This window comes from Balaenoptera borealis (genome assembly GCF_965194805.1).
Source record: "Balaenoptera borealis genome assembly, chromosome: 6".
In the NCBI taxonomy this organism is placed as follows: domain Eukaryota; kingdom Metazoa; phylum Chordata; class Mammalia; order Artiodactyla; family Balaenopteridae; genus Balaenoptera; species Balaenoptera borealis.
The window spans coordinates 85,962,985-85,980,242 of record NC_138863.1 but is presented as its reverse complement, the minus strand read 5'-3'; the positions used below and the strand labels follow the sequence as shown (position 1 = coordinate 85,980,242).

Here is a 17,258-nt window from a genome sequence, read left to right as displayed (position 1 = left end):
GCTCTGACATGGCTTTCTCCTGGAAGCACGTATTCAGATGCCAGTGAGAGTTCCCAATGTGTAAGAGCTTCAGGAGAAAAAGTTCCAAAGGGATGGGAATCTGTAGTAGTCTGCAGGATCAAATATCTCCCTAAACAGCAGGAAGCAGCTCAGTCAGGGACAGAGTCTAATTTTAAAGTGAGATTTTTTATTAGGGGATTCTGAATATCAGATTTAGAGACTACTAACCCTTAGACAGTTTTGATTGCTATGTATTGGTACAAAGACCACGCCTTTAAAACAAAAATTCCCGTTAGATAATATGTTTATCTTTCATATACCTGTGAAACCTAAAATTTTGGAACTGGTATATTACCAAAAAGACTCAGACTATTTTATTATATTTTAGAGAGGTTTATGAAGTATGGTATTTTTGCCCAGTAATTCAGTGCTCTTTCATATGCTTTCTGTAGACATACGACACCTAAGGATGCTCTAGGGCGGTAGTTTTCAAAATGTGGTCCGCAGGTCAACAGCATCGGTATTACCTGGGAACTTGTTCAAAATGCAAATTCTTGGGGTCCACCCTAAATGGACGGAATCAGCAATCTGTGTTTTAACAAGCCCTTTCGGGGATTCTGATACACGCCCAGTTAAAGAATCACTACTCTGGGAATACAATTCTCTGTCTCCCCTGGCTAAATAAGGCATTCAGTAACGTGGTTATGGGAAACAGCACAGAATTACTTCCATGTCAGGGAGCCTTTCTGATGATTTCAACCTGAGTTCATACCCTCCTTCTACAGAATATCATCTGCATATCTCAATTGCTGAATTTATCACATCACATTATAATCTTTCGTTTACATGCCCATGAGCTGATAGAGGCATGGAGGGTCTTATTCACCTTTGTATCCCAGTGCCTAGGGCAGTGTCAGGCACACAGCTAATGCTCACTAATTGAATGATTAGACCAGGTTTAAAATTATTAGACTACTCATTTTGGCTCAGCTACTTATGTTTTTTAATCTCAATATCTTCTGTAAAATGAGCTAGTATATGCTTTCTAGGGAATCTTCGAAGTTTCAGAATTGCATCATTTCAATTAATTCTTTGCCCTAATCAATTTGCTTTTTTATTCACTGGCTAGGCCTAGAGAGTTTTATCTGTATTCTTTTCAATTAAAAACTCAAAGCAACACAGTTTTCTGATGGAGGACCCATATACACAGATTAAGAAAAAATATTTCGGAGGTGCCTGGAAACCACAGACAATATCACAAGGAAAACAGTGCTTATTAAATATTTGCTGAATGAATGAAGGAGACACTCAAGAAGCTTGGGATATCAGTTATTTCTTGTGGGAACTCTTGCTGTGAAGTGGAGATAGCTGTTCCTAACTGCAAACAAAGCTCATAAAACCGCAGCATTCATTCGCCAGGAAGTAACAGGCTGTTCTCGGTGTACACTGATTATAGTCTGAAAATGACCCTCCTGTCTAACCTGCCAAGTGCTACTTCTGTCTTTCTCTCCTCAGAACGTATCTCTTTCTATATGTTCTTTTTAGAAACTCATTGTATGAAATTAACTAAAAAAATTTAAAATGATAATATGCATGACAGATCTTACTGGAGGACAAAACTCTTCCAACATATAAAAATGTGACTGATATTATACACAAGAAGAAAATGACATGCTTTATAATAGCAGGACTCTCTCCTTGTTAAGTATTTAGGTACAAACTGAATTATCTGATAAGCTGATCTTGCACAATTGATTAACACTATACATCCAACTCAACTCTTGCTGAGAAATACCTTATGATAAAATTTGTATGGCTTCTGTTACCCATAGAAGAAAGCTAGCTGTATTAAAAATTTTAACTTAAACTCCATGTAAGAGCAATAAGAGGAATTGGAAGTTATAAACCAAGAAGACAACAAAGGTACAAAAACGTTCTTACTCTTTTCTCCACTTTCTTCTATACTAATGATATGACACACAAAATTCATGCTTAAAGAGGCTTAACCGACTGCTAGCCTGCTAACCTTATCACTCCTGTTACCAATTTGGGGGAGTTATACCTTGTATCACGGTGTTTCTGGCTCAAACAAGATTTTCAATCTAGGTCTAGATCTTTACCTGGGATTCAGTTGCTTCCGAGATACTGCCAAAGGATCCTGTACACTTGAACAGAATTGGTGTTTATATGTGGTACTTCAGGTGGGGAACCCCTGATCCCACCTCTTCCCATCGCGCTCATACTCAGAGATTATCTTAACACCTTTTGTGAGGTAGAAGCAGGACTGTCTACACAATTTGCCAGGCTCAGTGCAAAATGGCGGCAGTAGAGCATCAAACCAAGGGCAAGGCCCTTCCAGTGCAGGCCCCTGTGTGACTGCAGGTCGCACACCCAGGATCCTGGCCTTGGGTCTAGGATCATGAGGCAGGGGCCCGGAGAACCTCCCCCTCTCATGGCAACTCGCACAGCCCATGCTTTTTGTTTCCTTTGTTCACGCTTCCCAGTAAAATCTCATTAGAAGAAAGGGTAGGGTGGGTGGAGTCCAAAATTTCTAGTCTAATGTCCTCACTTAACAGACGATACAACTAAGGTACAGTGAAGCTAATGATTCATAGAACATTACACAAATAATTTCTGGTAGGGCTGGATGGGGAATTCACGTATCCTGACTCTTCACCTGTTACTCTTTACACTATATCATAATGAGTCCATATGAGAGAAAGACAGAGAGAGAGAGACAACCCCATCTTTTTAGTTTTTCTTCTTGCCTAACTGATTGGATATAATTTGAATAGGTCCTAGATGCTGCAATGATTGCTCTGACATTGTAAGTAGCTCTAAACAACAACATTATAACATCGTAAAATTAATAGGGAGAAAGGCAATGTAAATGCCAACTTCAATGTAAATAAAATATCATATTTTAAACTTTTTTTTTCTCTATTTTTCTTTTCACGTCCTTGCTCTTCTGAATGCTATGCACTTGTTTTATTTTTTGACTGAGTGACCTGCACCTAAGTCTACTGGGGTAAAATGGAAAACATCACGGAAGTTCTTCAAATGCTCCACTTACGATGCCTATTTAAAATTTCCATTTAATATTTAGGGATTGTATTTTTCTCATTTTGATATTTCCTAATTTTAATCATGTTGCAAAAGGCACTCAATTCAAAAATAACTTTATGAAACATCTTGCAAAGGAAGAATTTATACTAACTACTACGGTTTTTAGTAAATAAAAAAAATGTCTTAAGCTTAATTTAGGACTAGAGACCAAGAAACACTTTATTCACGGTTCATTTTGCTTTCCCATTTCACATATTACTTGTTTATCCCCCCACATGCTTAATGATGTCCTCCTACATGAGTTCCACTTCTTCAGATTAAATGAAACTGTGTCATCTCTTGATAATATTCCATCCCTCACAGACCCTTCCAGCAGAGCCATTCCCACCTTCATCTGTCTTAACATGCAGAGCGACACACAGATGGGTCAACAAACTCCTTCATTCATACCCCCATTTCAAACCAGAGTGCCTATTTTGTTAATTTGTTCATCATTTCTTTGTTTATTCATTTATGCTTTGTTTCAACAAGCAACCTGTTTATCAACCATCGAGGCTGTCTAAACACTGCACCTACTGAGGGGAAACATGGGGAAGAGTAAACTTAACCTTGACCCTCAAAAAGCCTCCAATCTGTAATTTTTTGAAGTCTATGTCATCCATTTTCACCATCATGTCTTAGGACACAACCTATACAGCTCAAGTAAAATGACACTTATCCCATGAATATGTTTACCCCAGGCTGTCATTATTGTAATTCTGGGAAATTTCATTACTCAAAAGATAGTCCGTGCAGAATCCTGGCTGCGTGGTGCTCTAATTTTCTCTAGTCCAACAACAGGGATGGCCAGCCACCCCTTGGTATGGCTAACCCTGGGACAATGCCATCTCTCTGAGCGAAACTTGGAACTTCCACTCTCTGATTTCAGAGAGTCGCCCCTGAAAGGCGACAGGCGACAGTCACCTGTCGCCCCACCCCATCATTCAGTTCCGCATCCCCTGAAACAGGTACTTCATTGTGATAATCAGGCCCTGACAAGTCCCTCAGGCCATTTCACCCATTCTGATTTTGCTTGCCTCAGTTCACCTTGAAGCTGGAAATCACTTCCATCCCCGCCCCTTGTTCTTGTGTCATTCTGGCCTTGCCAAACTAAAATCCAGCCCAATTTCTCTGTTCCTAGAATATAAAAAATGTTTAAAGAAACGTAAATAATTGTATAGCCTTGTTTCTGTCTATGTTATCAAAATAGGATACTCTTTCATGATGATAATTGAATCTCCATACATTGTCCACAGCAATTACTCTAAATTTCCATTCCTGAAGATTCCAACCCTACTCCCATTCCCATACTGTCAATTGATGATATCTTTTCCTACTTACTTCAAAGAGTGCAACCTAAATGATGTGAATTCCATCAACTACCTAAAATTCAACCGAAATTTCTCTACAACAATTCTCCCTTCTTATTTTGATCTTATTGCTAAAAAAGATGTGTCTCTGCCCACAGCCAAGGCTACCATCCAAAGCTATTCCCTCACAACTCTTCTGATAATCTACTCCATCTTTCGCCTCATCTCCTTTTACATTTTCAGCCATTTTCGCTGTCTCTCTTTTTGCACAGAGGCATGTTCAACAAGCCTTTGTCCTGGAGAAAACCTTCTCTGAAATGTGCAGTCTCTTAAGTCACCTCCCTATTTTCATGTCTCTAATGTTTGACACTACTCTCTGTCAGAAACCCTCTGCAATACTGAAAACTTCTCACTTGAAACTACATAGCTTTCCGTATTTCAAATAAAACACCTTAATCCATGTATTATTATAATCATTACTGATAATAATAATAATAGCTAGCAACAATTGAACATGTATTATGCCTAAAATTGCGCTAAACGTTATACACACATTTCTTATTCATCTTCCATTGTTTTATTTACCCAATTGAATGTAAGTCATTAATGACAGTGAGTGTTCACTGTATCTTTCATGATGCCTAAAAAATGCCTTGTACTTAGTAGGGTCTCCCAAATTGACTATGGATCTGAATAGCTAATGAAGCTATAATGATTTATTTGTAACTTTTGCCTTCATGTCCTTGTGATTTTTGTCTTTCCTAATGGCATCATAAGACTTTGAATTCCTTAAGGATAGGACTATATCTTCTATTTCCTTTGTTTCTTGAACCTCAGTTCCAATTCTGCACACAACAAATACTATGAAAAGAACGAATGGAAATATCTTAGTGGTTGTAAACAAGTGACAAATATTATTTGTTTATTTGATTGTTATACAGGACAGAAGGAAAAAAAGATATAATTTCTGATGCTAGTCAGTGATCAAGTGAAGGAAAAATCTTTGACAGCTTTCAACATCCTTATACACAAACATTATAAATACGACTAAATCCTCTTCTACATTTAAAAAAAAGGTGCTAGATAAAGATGAAGAGAGATAGAAAACTAAGCTATTCCTTCTTAATCTTTCTATTTTAACTTCAAATGCAACCTCAGAGCAGTGAAAAGAAATGTGTCCTACAACTTGTCTGGGTAGTTTTCCAAGATGTCAAAGGAATTTAATTGGCCAAGGTTCTCAGAATCGACTGGTTAGTCCTTCCATTACCAATTTGTTAAATATTGTATTTTGGTATTCTAGAGAAGTTAATGAGGAGCCAGTACAAAGGGAGGAAATAGTTCAGAATGCATTTATTTCTTAATGAATAGAAATGGGTACGCTTACTTGCAGATGCAAACAAACCAGAAAAATAACCAAGAGAGGGTGAGAATCTAGTATATGTTAGGCATTGTACTTGGTCCTTTAAAAATGATTAAATACCATTTAATCGCTACAGTCAGACTCTGTAAACAGGGAATCATTATTTCCACTTTACCGATGTAGAATGAAGGCTTATTCTATACTCAAGTTCATGTAACTAGTAACTGGTAGAGACAAAATTCAAATGTAGTTTATCTGACTCTAGAATCTAGAGCATCCCAAAACAACTTTTGCCTTTTTATCTGTAAAAGCGTTTATATATTATTCCTAAAATATTGGAAGCATGTTTAATGACTATTAGTTACAGTCAGTACAGTTAGTTCTTGGACAATAATTTTCTTGTGTTATATAAGATTAAGAACTGAGACCTCAACTGGCCTTACCCAGTTCTTAGATGTAAGGTGTTTTCCTCTTCCCAGCAAAGGAAGCAAAGATGCAGGTGGTTATTAATAGCCCTTTAAAACAAGAGTGCTAGATTGTTTGAGTAAAGGTAACTCTCATACAGTCAAAGAGGAAAACATCAGGGGCTTATTTAGGTCTTGATATGCACGTGGAAACACATTAATGCTAATGATCACCGTGCACCTAAGATAGATCCTTGTTACTACTAGCATGTAGGCAAACTCATGTTTATAATGCTCCCAAGTTTTTCCATTTCTCTAATCTTCTTAGAAAATACCTTTTAAAACACACTCTTAAAAATTCTACATAATAATTTCATTCTGATTTTGAACCTGATTAATATCTGGAAGATGTAAAGTTCTTTGTGAAAAGGTGTTCTTTAAGTGTTAAAGCATACATTTAAAAAATTTTAAAACATTAAAACCAATGTAGAAACATTAAATGCAATGTAGAAAGTTATTACTATAAATCAGGGTTTTCAATGCTTTATATGCTGTAGATCAATTTTGCTATGCTGCTAATCTAACTTTGCTGCAAAAAAGTAATGATAGTCTGTTTTTCTTTGCCTTTAACAAGTAGATTTCAGAGACTTAAATCCTGGTTTCACTCTCTGAAGATACTGGACTTAATCCCCTTCACAGGGAACGTTTTCACCTATTGTGACTTCCTTTCTCAGAGTCCATTTCTTCTCCACCTAATATTTGTTCATTCACTCATTCACTCATTCATTCATTCATTTTACCAGTCATAATGCATACCATGTGTGTTCACTGCTGTACTGGGCACTTTGAGGCAAACAGGGACTAGCCCTTTTATTAAAGCAAATATTTTGGGGGCACATACTAAGGTCATACTAATTTACCCCCATTTCATAGCTCAAGAAACTGCTTGTCTCCATGAAATTAACTAGGTGAAATATGTGCAAACAACATAAAGAGGAACAATTCAACATGTTAAAATTAGTGGTGTGTACCTGAGGGCTGTGGGATTTCAGACAAGGAAGAGATATATGTGGTTTGGGGGTGTTCAAGGATGACCACATTAAGGAAATGGGAGGTGAGCTAGCCTTGAAGAACAGAAAGGTGGGTAGAATTTGGATAATTGGAGGAAAGGGAGTGAGAGATTAGGGTCTCAAGGGATAGCATGGGCAGAGATTCAGAGGTTGGTATAAATGTGATTCTTTTTTGATATTACCAAGTGATTTGGTCTGACAAGAATGCAACACTGTTGGTATGAAATGGATGGCACTCAATACCTGTCTAAAGAATGTGGATTTTGTCTTATAGGTACTGAGGGACAATTAAAGATTCTAAGAAGGGAATTTGGACCATGAGAAAAGGGTTATAGGAAGAATGTGGACAGACTAAATAGAGGAGGACATGAAGGCTAGAGACCAGTCAAATGTAACTGAGTCTTTCTCATTTGGGGGACTGGAATAATGGGAGACGAAAATGTCTGATTGATTATTTCAGGTCAGCTGTCAAAAGAATGTCAACCCAGAAATGTGAAAGGAAAGTTCAAGTGCTGTTTGTCTCTCATTTTCAAAAACTCTTTCTGACTCAGGGCCATTCTAGGGTCTGTGGTGAGAAAGTGACCAAAATCCCATATCATTCCTGCCCTCAAGTAGCTTACAATCTAGTGGAGAGAAACATACCTGCAGGTGACTAATTATAATATGAGAGAGAATGACCCTCAAAAGAATGAGTGGTTAATCTTGAGTGGGAGACTGTCAGATGGCTTCCTGGTAGAGATAGCCTTTAGGAAGGTGTATGATGCTGTCAGGATAAGAAAGAATGAGTGGTTTCTTCTACACATTTTAACTCAGCAGAATATACTAGGAAGGAGATACTTTTAGACTCTAAAAGACTACTCTATCCATTGATATGAACTTGGTTAAATTCTACTATGTAATAGATTTGTAGACTTGAGTAGGAAATTTAGAGGTCTTTTCCTTACTTTCAGTTAGGAATGAAATTTGTGTGTTGAATATTCAGAAATAATAGAGACATTTTCTTTGTCTTCCCCTGACAACTTATTCCAGTTAATAACAACACTTTTTATCAGAAAATATGCTTAACCTGTTTAAAAATTATCTATTCCAATGTGTTTGTTCGGCTTTGATTAAAAAAGAAAAATGGGGGCTTCCCTGGTGGCGCAGTGGTTGAAAATCTGCCTGCCAATGCAGGGGACACGGGTTTGAGCCCTGGTCTGGGAAGATCCCACATGCCGCGGAGCGACTAGGCCTGTGAGCCACAATTGCTGAGCCTGCGCGTCTGGAGCCTGTGCTCCGCAGCAAGAGAGGCCGCGATAGTGAGAGGCCTGTGCACCGCAATGAAGAGTGGTCCCCGCTCACCGCAACTAGAGAAAGCCCTCGCACAGAAACGAAGACCCAACACAGCTATAAATAAATAAATAAATAAAATTTAAAAAAAAGAAAGAAAAATGTATCTGATATTAAAGAATTCCATATTCATTCACTAATAAAAACATATTTGTTGAGACCCTATTAATTTTAAGGCACTCTCATAGACAATGTGGTAGCCTAAAACCCATCTGTGTTCTCAGAGTTTGCGATCTAATTTGGAAAAGACAATACATTAAGTTACAACACACTATAGCATCTACAGCAAGGTCAGCTGATTTGTTCTATAAGAGTTCATTGGAGGAAGATATCACTATAGGTTTGGGTGGCTGGAGAGGAAGGTCAGCCAATAGCTTGACCTTGATCAGTAGGACCTATGTGGGGAGAAAGAGATACTCCATTAATAAGCAACTTCAACCATTAAAGATGTCTTATTTCAATTCCACATGTTTTTAGCATCCAAAAAGATGCTAGGGATAAGAAGCAGTAAACTTATGGTTGGGAAGAAATATGTGTTATTCTCTAAAAGGCCAGAGTTCTAAGCTGAGGGTCACCAGTAAATTCCTAATTACCAAGTCCAATGTATTTGCTCAGCATTCTTTCAGTCGTAGTTATTTGAATCTTTTGATTCAATTGACCATTGTCTACTTTTGAAACTTTCTTTGTCTCCTGGATATTTAATTTTTTTCTGTCTCTTAATCTTTTTTCTTTTAATGAATTTGATTTTTCTCCTTACTCACCAGAAGCCCTGGCCTCAGCTTTCTACATGTTTCAGTATATTTATTGTAAATGTCTTAGTCCCATGATGTTAAATACCATCTGAATATATTTGCATGACTCTCAAATCTTTATCTCTAGCCCTGACTTCCTGGGTTTCCATTCCTCATTTCCAATGAACATTCATATACATATATATGTATGTATATATATATATACACACACACACACACACATTTATATAACTTTTATATGAAAATACTTGTCTAAAGACAAGCTCAAGGTCTTCTCAAAATTGGATCCTTTTTCTGTTTATCTAGAAATAGCAAGTATTTGCCATGTTCTAAACATGCAGATGTGTAATCCTGAAGCCATTTTGATTCCATCACCCAGAGAATCAATTGGTTGTTAAGAAGTCATGTTACTAATTTCACCACTGTCGCCACCCGAGGACAGGCTTTTTGTCACTTCACACCTGAATAACTACAATGACTTCCAGTTGGTCTCTCAAAGTCTAGTTTTTCTTCACAGAAATCACGGTAGTATAACATGCCCCAAACTCTTTGGTTTGTTGCTTTACATTCTCCATTTACATTTAACTTACATGTCCAGCTTCATTTCCCATGAATTGCCTCCTAGGACCCCCTGATTCAGCCAAATCCTTTTACTTGCTATCCTCTGAATAGATATTACAATTTCTTTCCTTGGCTTACACACTCCTGTTCTTCTAGAAGGACCTTCCTCACTTCTTCATGACTACTGAAAAGGAACTTAGTTCAAATTTCACCTCCTTCATGAAGCCTTTTCTGAATATTCACCCCATAGGGTCTCTCATATTTCTGTAATTTGAAATAATTATAGTTCCTACTATTTGTTGCATATTTATCACACATTTTCACTTATTGTTTATTATTTTTTCTTGTGTGTTGGTCTCATCTTCCAAATTAAATAATAGCCATGTCTAAGATTTCCTGGCCCATCTTCCAGAACATGTGCACACAAAAGTGAATAGACAGAAGACACTCAATGAATACTTACTGATCTATTTATTGACTGAATACATATGAACTATAAGGAGTAGTAAATAGTATGGGAAAAGGCAAATCTTAAGGCTATGTGAAGGAACATTCGAAATTGATTTTTAAATCTTCTGAATAGGAACCATTTTTATTAACCCCACTTTAGACCTTAAGTGTATAAAACAGCTAGTAAATTGTCACTTTGTGGAATAGTGACATTTTAAATGCCTATAAAGTTAATGAAATTAGAGTTTATTTATTTATGCTTGAGGTTGAAATTTAACAATTGTCTTTAAAAGGAACATGAAGCCATTTTTGATCCTATGAGTTGGGACGTTACAGAAAATATCTAATTTGTAGTATCCCTTTATTATTGTGTTTTTATAAGAAGTTATTTTATCTTGTTTCTATTTTACACAGTGATGGTACCCCTACAACATAGAATATTAAAACTAGAAATATTCTTAACAAGCAACTAGTGAAATCTATTCATTTTTCAGATGTGGAAACTGAGTGCCAAGACGGGCAATTGACTTGCCCAAGGTTGCAATCTAGTTATTGCCAGAGCTGTAGCTAAAAACCAGGATTATAGGTTCCTAATTCTATACCTTTTCCATAATCCCATATTGTACAGTTTCATTTTTGTACCTTAAATTGACAGTATTCAAATGAAGGAAAATTTACAATAGTTTTTTTATTATTTCTCTTATTTTATATCCAAGAATGTAAATTAGTGCGTGGTAAGTTATTAATAAGAGCATTCTAAATAGAAACACAGCATGAACAGTCTATTGTGATGTGTTTCGACATAAGGGAGATATGAATATCATCTTAATTATTTACATTTCTAAAACTTCATAAAACTGCGACTAGTTTTCGTTGGTGAGTTGAGTGGAAATAGTCATGTGATTTTTTTTTTTTTTTTTTTTTTTTGGCTTTTGCTTTAGGAATTAACATTATACTGGGCACTATGGTAATATTTTTGATGGTGGTATGAAGGATTGTTTGGAACACCAAAAATACTTAGCCTTATCCAGGAAAAGAGAGATAAACATAGTCAGTCAGTGTAAATTTGCACTAGTGACGTGAGAGGGTGTGAGAGGAGATGCTGTTCAGTTTTTGGGAAAGAACATGGAAGGTCACAATTGTCCTGAAACTCCATTCTACAGCAGTAGCAGAATAAAACAAAGCACCACTTACCACCTTCCTACTGCAATTTTTTACCTTCATTAAAAAGAAGTGAAATTGTCTATTCTTTATGAAACTTTTGCCTGGAAAATATTATTTAGAGGAACTAGAAGGTACTGAGAAATAAAATGAAGATAGGATAAAAAGGAACTCAGATGATCAGTTTTTATGAGGAATGTTCACAGAATTTTGGTTTGTCTTTCTGAAGAAACATTTTACAATCTAAATTACACCATATCATTTGAATCTCAATGACTAATATCAAGTGGTGACTGGAAGAGGCATATTATATTACAATTTTCAAATTATACTTATGCAGTCTTTTAAAATAAAAATTACTACCAGAAATTTGCCCAACTCAGGCTTTGAAAAGATTTTTTTAAAAATCCAGTTCAGTTTTCTTAACTTTCACAGGCAAATTAGGGTTTAAGAATAAAAGATATATTTGCTGAATAAAATACCAAAACAGAGAATTCTGATTTGAAACAAAACAAGAGACTTGTAAAGTCTGACTTAATTGTTAAATCACTGACATACAAATGGATGGGTCAGTGTTTCTGTCCCTGACTCACTAAATCCACATGACGCAGGACAAACATGACCTTGGCGTGGTAAACTTACTTACCTGTACCATTGTTAACTGTGGTCTGGATCGTGGCTTCCGGCCCCATAGTGTCATAGTCTTCCTTCATTTCTTCTGTGGGGGAAGATTATCTTTAGCATTTGAAAATTGTAGAAAGGCTTACTATACTAAGCATGCCTACCACAGGAACAAGGAAGATTCTTTTAAAGGAAACAGAAAAGGCTTGTTGTAAACCTCTAAACAATAGCTTTGTTCAGGCAACTGAATGAATCCAATAGTGCTAGCTGCACAAGAACTTATTTACTTTAAGCATTACTGCAAGCTGTGAAAAACAGAGGTGCTTATTTGGGGCAAACGAAAGACTTTTCTTCTAGTGGCAGTTCTAGTGACAAACAGGGGGGAAGATATTATTTTTTCAATAAGAGTCAAAAGCAACTAAGTATTTGTACTGACGAAGAGGCACGCTGGCTGCTATGCCTCTGGTAACACTGGATTATCAGAGAGAAGTCAGAATTTCTTATTTTATTTCCATGCTTTTTTTCCCTCCTTGGAGTAGCTATGATGGTGCTAATCTATGCAAGCGAAATTTTAAAGAACCTAATTCTACATACCAAAACTTGAAATGCCCAGTTTATAAAACAAGCATCCCAGAGGTACTGAAAACACCTGTTTCACTGTTTTATATAAATTTCTAAAACATATTTTCCTTATTCCTTTTCCTACCACTCCATAAATATCTTTCTTCCTTACCGTTAATTCCCCAGTAGGGAGTCATAGCCATTTTCTGAGGAAAAACATAGCTATAAGAACAGCTCAATGTTCTGATGAAGATGAAAATATGTAACACTGAAGTTGAAGATCTATAAATGATAAAAGGTCATCTTCTAAAATTGTAATATTTTAAAATGGGAAGAGTCTGGAAAGTAGGAGAACTCTCAGATTTTCTGCCTACCAAATTGTAGAATATGTGAAGGCAGAGAAGGACAGCTGACAGTTAAAAATCCTGCAAGAAAGTAAATTAAACATGGACTTTTAAAGTTTTTATTTTTACAATAACAATACTAATGAGAACCAAACATGATCCAGGATGAATATCTCTCTGTGATAATCATTTTGTTTAAAACAAGAGAAACTTTATAAATAGGACTCTGTGAATTCCCAAATTTATCCTGACCATTTTTGCTTATCACATTCTAGTTATAATTATTTGGTAGAAAAACAGATTCTAGCAAATGTTACAACAAAATTAAAATATATGTTTTTCAAGTAGTATCCTGCAGCATATCTGTTTATGGCATCAGAACTGAAAAATTATGAGCCTCTTAAGGTAAAGTACACAGATATAAATAGATGCTAATTTAATGCCACTGGGCATAATACTAGTCAGATAATTTGAATGGTATTTGTTTAAATTCTACGACCACTTTAAATTCATTCTTGGCCCTGGACTTCTCCCTTATTTAAGGAATATTTTCACAGGGACATTTTGCATAAAACATTTAGGAGTTCAATATACAGCAATACTGTATTGTCAATTATAATAATGGATTGGTTAAAAGGTTCCCTCATCTGATATTTTTATTAGTCTCTGCAAGGAATTAAATTAAGGTATTTCTGAGAAGTTCAGTACTAGATATAAATATGACTTTTGTGTCTTTCTTCCTTGCTCCTCTCATGTGATTTCTGGTAGCCAAGAGTCAGAAGAATCATAAGTTTTCCATCTGAGAGATCAAGTCACTGAGGGGAAAACAGTTAACAGCATTTTTTTTTTTTTTTTGCATAATAGTGGTAATGTTCAAGATTTCTGCTGCACTTCCTTCCTCATTGTCATTTTCTTATGAAAACGTAAAGAGAAGTTACAGGAGGTGGTTGCTTCCCAAATTATTAAATGCTGCATAGTCACATGTGTAGTTGGCACTTAGTGTGTCCTGCATTCTGTAGTAATACTTTAGCTATAACCCTCTTTTACCAAAGATTGTGCAACTGAGATGGTGTCACTTTTACCCAGAATGTACTTTGCTTCAATTTACTGAGCATCAAGCTTTTTCTTTTTTGAACATCAAGCTCAGGTATGTATTTGAAATACTATGCACATGCCTATTTAATTAAGTTTCACATGAATCCATATTCAGAAGGACATCATAATGTGGGTTAGGAGTATCCCCCCCTGAACTAAAGGCAATCCTGGCTGTCTTTCTGCCTCACGCCTAACCTTAAACATTTTTTCCCAAGACACCTCTGACTCAGCATACTGTGTCTAAAACCACATAGTATATTTGTTTTTAAAACACTTGTAAAAGTTTGCGTTTTCCAGTCACCCTTGGGATGAAGGTTTATAAAAATAAAGAGCACTTTCTTCCTCAAGATGAAGAATCCTTGAATAAGCAGAAAGAGGCCAAGATGCAGGTGATTTATTTAAGTCTGTGTCGATGATAATGATGTCATGGTTTCCAGCACACTGTGTCCACCCCATTGTGGGACGAAAGAATGTCAAGGACAATTCTGAACACAAAACTTTGATTGTGCTGGAACCGGAAAGGCACAGTAAGAACTCCTCTGCACTCTTCAGTGGAAAACCTGCATCCTGCAGACAAACTACAGAAAGCATGGGAGAGAGAGCGAAAGAGAGGCGGCTTATCTCAGAGTAAAGCTATGTGCTGAGGTATGATGGTAGACTGCCAGGCACCAGGGATAAAACACTACTAAATAAAACAGCACCAGAATTAGAATTATTGTCTATATTGTATGTTTTGAACAATAAATAAGAAAAATATTTTATCAGAAGAAAAATGTGTTATCTAAGAGTCAGGATAAACAATGAGTAGCTTTTTAAGACCAATTTCTTTTCATTAGACATCAAGGCACCACATCAGAGCACTTTTGGAACAATAAAAAAAAAAAAAAAGAACAATAAATCATTACTAATCATTAGAACCAGACAGGTAATAGCTGGGTAACTTTCTTGGTCCAAATAGCCAAATGAGATTAGGGATTTACATTTTATTTAATTATTGTGACTCCAGGATGCTAGTTTATTTACCATAAAGGTAAGAGCAAAGAACAGCCTGTTCATTTGTATCACAGGCACCATTAACTACAGGTGATAACAGGGTCTGTAATGCATTCATATGGATTATTGTATATTAAAACATTTAGAATTACGATCCATGACCAACACAAAAAGCTGCCATGATCACAGACTACTACAGCTTGACATGGCTGTTTTGGCTGTTTTTCAGTTCCTGATCTTAATTTTTTTAAATTAAACCTTTTTTTTTTCAGAAGTTTGGAGCTCTACATTTGTTATATCATTAATAATTATTCCTTTAAGGGTGGAAATTCTAGTAATTGATCCTTACCCTTGATTTCTAGATATTAAAATTTAAAGCATCAGAACATTCATTCTTATAGCCCTGCATATCTAGTTCATTAACAAATATGAATAGCTAACACCAGCTCATTTAAATAGTATGTCTTACATGAGTTCTCGCCACACTCTGTTTCTGTCACACTGCTCCCAAGAATCATTGGCTCTTATTATACATGTAAATGGCTATCATAAAAATAAAAATTTCATTTAAGATTGTTAATGACTTCTGCAGCAGTCAGACTTCCTTTAATGATCATCCTCTGCCCCTAATTAAACGTATTTATCTTTCAAGCATCTTTGGCTGAGTTCTCCCTCATAGTTGAAAATCTAAAACCTTAAGTCTTAATGGATATAACGATAAATGTTTATGTGTGGGATTGCTGAGATTCAAGAAACCTTCACCGAAAGCAAAATTGGAAACAGAAAGAGTACAAAACTTGGCACGGTATGTTAGGAAAACGAAAAACAAATACACTACACTCAAACTGCCATCAGTCTTCTTTTCTCGTTTTGTCACATTTAATTTTCTTTAGTAGTGGAAGTACTTTTATTATCCTCCTTCCAGTATACCAAACAATAACTCTGCCTATGTTCAATGTTTTATAGTCTGCGACATCACAATAGCATACAGGTAGACTCTTGTGCTTACTGATTTCCTTCCCACCCACTTCACCTATTTATAAAACTGCTATTGTTATATATATCGTGAGGAAAAAAAACATAAGGTGGAGTAAATCATGATAGCGCTCACTGGGTCTTGGAACAGAGATTAAGGAGACATGAAGGTTTGAATTAGAAGAGTCATTAAAAAAAATTTTACAGGCCACCTTACCAAGCAGAGATCAGCAGAGGGAGTTTAGGGGGATATGATTAATTCTCCTTTAGTTTGTTAATCATTTCATACCTTGGTGATGTTTCATCCTAAGTGAATTTTAGACCATGACATTTCCATTTTCACAGTGGCATCTGAAGTTTTAGTTTGAATATAATTCACCTTATTTTTATTAGAGTTGGCCTTGGACCATTTCTACTTCCCCAGAGATTCCCACCAAACAGCAACCATCATTATCAAGTACTTAGCTGTTAAATAATAAGAAAGAAAGCTACCTGACCAGGTAGAAGTGTGAAATCACATTCACACTTAACAAAAGGGAATGATTAGATGGTTGAATTACAATAGGAGGTGTCAGACAGACACTGCAACTACTGTTAAACTGACAGTTATTTGGTTTGTATCACTACACAAAACTTTCAAATACATATTAGTTGTGAGCTTTTATGTTTGCTTCCAGTTTCCACCCTGAGAGGCTAGCTCTTGATGGTGTTGTATAATTGGCACATTGTACATGTGGTGCAAATCCTTCACGTTGTGTGTTTAAAATGTAGTTCATGTTCAACTTGCGTCCAGACGGAAACATGATCCCTTCCTAAGATGTCAGTAGTGCGGTAATGTGATAACACGACTATCACTTCATAATCTGTCACCAGCTTTGGTATCTCTATTCTGCGAGGGCTCTGGAAAGAAATATTTTAACGATTTGGTTGTGGACGCTCCACTAGGTAGATGGCACAGGAAGGGGCCAAGTTGTTTTAGACACTTACCTGGACCATCTACAGAGGCTGGGAGAATGTCGTTGTTGTGCCAGGTATGTTCCACTCCACCCTCTCTTATCTCATCTTCCTCCTCCTCTCTTGGCAGTAGAGCCTGGCTCCTGTGAGGGGAGGACTCATGGTTGGGCACGCTAGCTGGACTCCTCTCCTGGTCCAGAGGGTTAGCAATCC

At 36.4% G+C, this 17,258-nt stretch overlaps 1 protein-coding gene across 6 annotated transcripts in view; it reads right to left on the bottom strand.

Annotated features, from left to right (window-relative positions):
* ZEB2 (zinc finger E-box binding homeobox 2) overlaps nt 1-17,258 on the bottom strand; it is a 127,381-nt gene that overhangs the window by 22,681 nt on the left and 87,442 nt on the right. For 4 of the 6 annotated variants that reach the window (XM_082395804.1, XM_082395806.1, XM_082395805.1 and 1 more), the window contains 2 exons: nt 17,079-17,258; nt 12,149-12,220 (listed from right to left, as the gene is read on the bottom strand). The exon at nt 17,079-17,258 is cut by the window's right edge and continues 78 nt beyond it. In XM_082395804.1, the coding sequence (XP_082251930.1) occupies nt 12,149-12,220; nt 17,079-17,258 (252 nt within the window). The remainder of the gene's footprint in view (nt 1-12,148; nt 12,221-17,078) is intronic. The other 2 variants (XM_082395808.1, XM_082395807.1) reach the window with 1 other exon arrangement.